The following is a 2129-nucleotide window of genomic DNA, read 5'->3' as shown; positions in this document are numbered from 1 at the left end:
TCTCCCCTAAATAAATATCTGAATCATGAACAAAACAACCTAGCAGAACAAAACTGGTATTTTAAAAAAAAACTTTTAATCAGTCTCTCTCAGACAGTGCTTCTTCCACATACATACGGCAGTCGTTGACCATATGAGAGCATTATCTCAACACAATAATTGAGCATTTTTGAGATCTCAAAAACTTTCAAAGCCCATGTCAAACATTGCATTGCAGCTGCCTTTTCTCCACTGAATTCTACTCCATTCTTTCTCTCTCCACTTGTTGCTGCAGATGCAGGCACATGTTCTCTTCTCTCTCATCACCATGATTCTCTTCTTATATATATACTAATACACATGCATGGTGTGTCCAATTAACCTAGCTTAAGTTGATCAAGCATCTCTACTACCATCTTCTCCTTTCTTTAATCCTTATGCACAACCTAGCTTAATTAGCTCTCTCACCATTCATCTATCCATGTCTCTTCCTCCAAGAAGTTGAAGCTTAGCTGCATCAAGTTAGATTTTATTTTTATAGTATATATAATAATTATATAGATATATATAGTTATATATACTACAAACACAGAGAGGAAGAAGCTAGAGAGTCATTGCATTTGCTTCTTCTTCCACCTGAGCGCGCGCCGCGGCGCCGGCGGCGAACGCGTCGTCGTTGATCGAGTCGAGGTGGAGAGAGGCGGTGGCATGGCGGCGGCGGTGGCGGCGGCGAGGTCGTCGACGAAGGGGGTGAGGAGGACGAAGAGCCTGATATCGAGGACGCTGGAGCGGTGCAAGTCCGGGCTGAGCAGCGGCGGCGGCGGCAGGTCGGCGGCGGCGCCGGTGGCCGGGTGCTTCTCGGTGTACGTGGGGCCGGAGCGGGAGCGGTTCGTGGTGCGCACCGAGTACGCCAACCACCCGCTGTTCCGGCGGCTGCTCGACGACGCCGAGCGCGAGTACGGCTACGCGGCGCAGGGGCCCCTCGCGCTGCCGTGCGCCGTCGACGCGTTCCTCGACGTGCTCTGGCAGATGGAGCGCGACGGCTGCGGCGGCGGCGGCGACGACGACGACGACCTCTCCATCGGCGGCGGCGGCGCGGCGTCGCCGATATGCGGCCTCCCGAGCTGCGGCAGCAAGGGCCGCGCGGCGGCCGCCGGCTACCGCATGCTGAGCCCGGCGAGGATGACGTCGATCTTGTCGAGGTCGTCTCCCATGGCGACGCCGAGCAGGAAGAGGTGATGGTCGAGCATTTGCAAGCCTGCACTGATCAACACTGATCAAAGTTCTGAATAATCCATGGCGATCGATCGATCGATCGAGGGATGACTGATCAAAGTTCAGTTTAATTAATTAATTAGTTAATTAATTAGCTAGTAGTAAGCTTTTTCAGCTACCTGTTTCGATATCAAAATGTACTATAGCATTTTGCTGATCATTAGGCTCAAGTATACAGATTAATCTAGAGCTAGCCGTGTACAGGTCCATACAGGCATATCATTTGAAAGGAAAAAAAATTCTACATGTGTGACACAAAGGAGAAATTTTGAGAATTTGAGACATGTTTAATTTTCTCTGTACATATGTGTACTGGTAACATATGGTTTAAGCTCCAATTAATTATGAAGCAGTTTAACTATTACTTTTCTTCCTATGTGGTTAAATGTCTGTGCACACCAGGTTGGTACAGAATTAATTATCTTCAAGGAAAAAAAAATGTAATTATGCAATCGGATAAGCCATGAGACAGAGTACATTCTTCCGATAATTTCCACTGTTGCTGCCATCACAACCGCCATTAATTAATTTCTTCTCCTCAGCAAAATCTCCAAGGTTGATGCAAAAGTCAAACGCAGCAAACTTTTATTTCGTGGCCTCCCAACAATTATCCAGAGAAAATTAAAGCAAAACCCCCTCGAACTAATTAATCAATAATTGGCTGAGACTCATCGATGCATGTCTTTTTCTCTCATTCTTTCGCAGTGTTTCTTTTTCCTGTCTTTGTTGTTGATTTGCAGGCAAAAGCAAACCTGGAACTCAAGAAAAAGAAAGTCATGGATGCTTGCGTTGAAGTTTTCGTGCGATATATATATATATATATATATATATATATATATATATATATATATATATATATATATATATATATATAT

The 2129-nt window shown here is 45.6% G+C and overlaps 1 protein-coding gene across 1 annotated transcript; it reads left to right on the top strand.

Moving 5' to 3' along the window:
• Nucleotides 1-276: 276 nt before the first annotated feature.
• Nucleotides 277-1601, top strand: LOC127759849 (protein SMALL AUXIN UP-REGULATED RNA 9-like). Its single transcript, XM_052284068.1, has one exon. It carries the CDS (start codon nucleotides 688-690, stop codon nucleotides 1216-1218), a length of 531 nt encoding a protein of 176 aa, XP_052140028.1. The 5' UTR covers nucleotides 277-687; the 3' UTR covers nucleotides 1219-1601.
• Nucleotides 1602-2129: the final 528 nt, after the last annotated feature.

Source organism: Oryza glaberrima, chromosome 1 (assembly GCF_000147395.1).
Source record: "Oryza glaberrima chromosome 1, OglaRS2, whole genome shotgun sequence".
Classification (NCBI taxonomy): domain Eukaryota; kingdom Viridiplantae; phylum Streptophyta; class Magnoliopsida; order Poales; family Poaceae; genus Oryza; species Oryza glaberrima.
The sequence above is the reverse complement of the archived record's forward strand: the minus strand, read 5'-3'. Positions and strand labels throughout refer to the sequence as shown.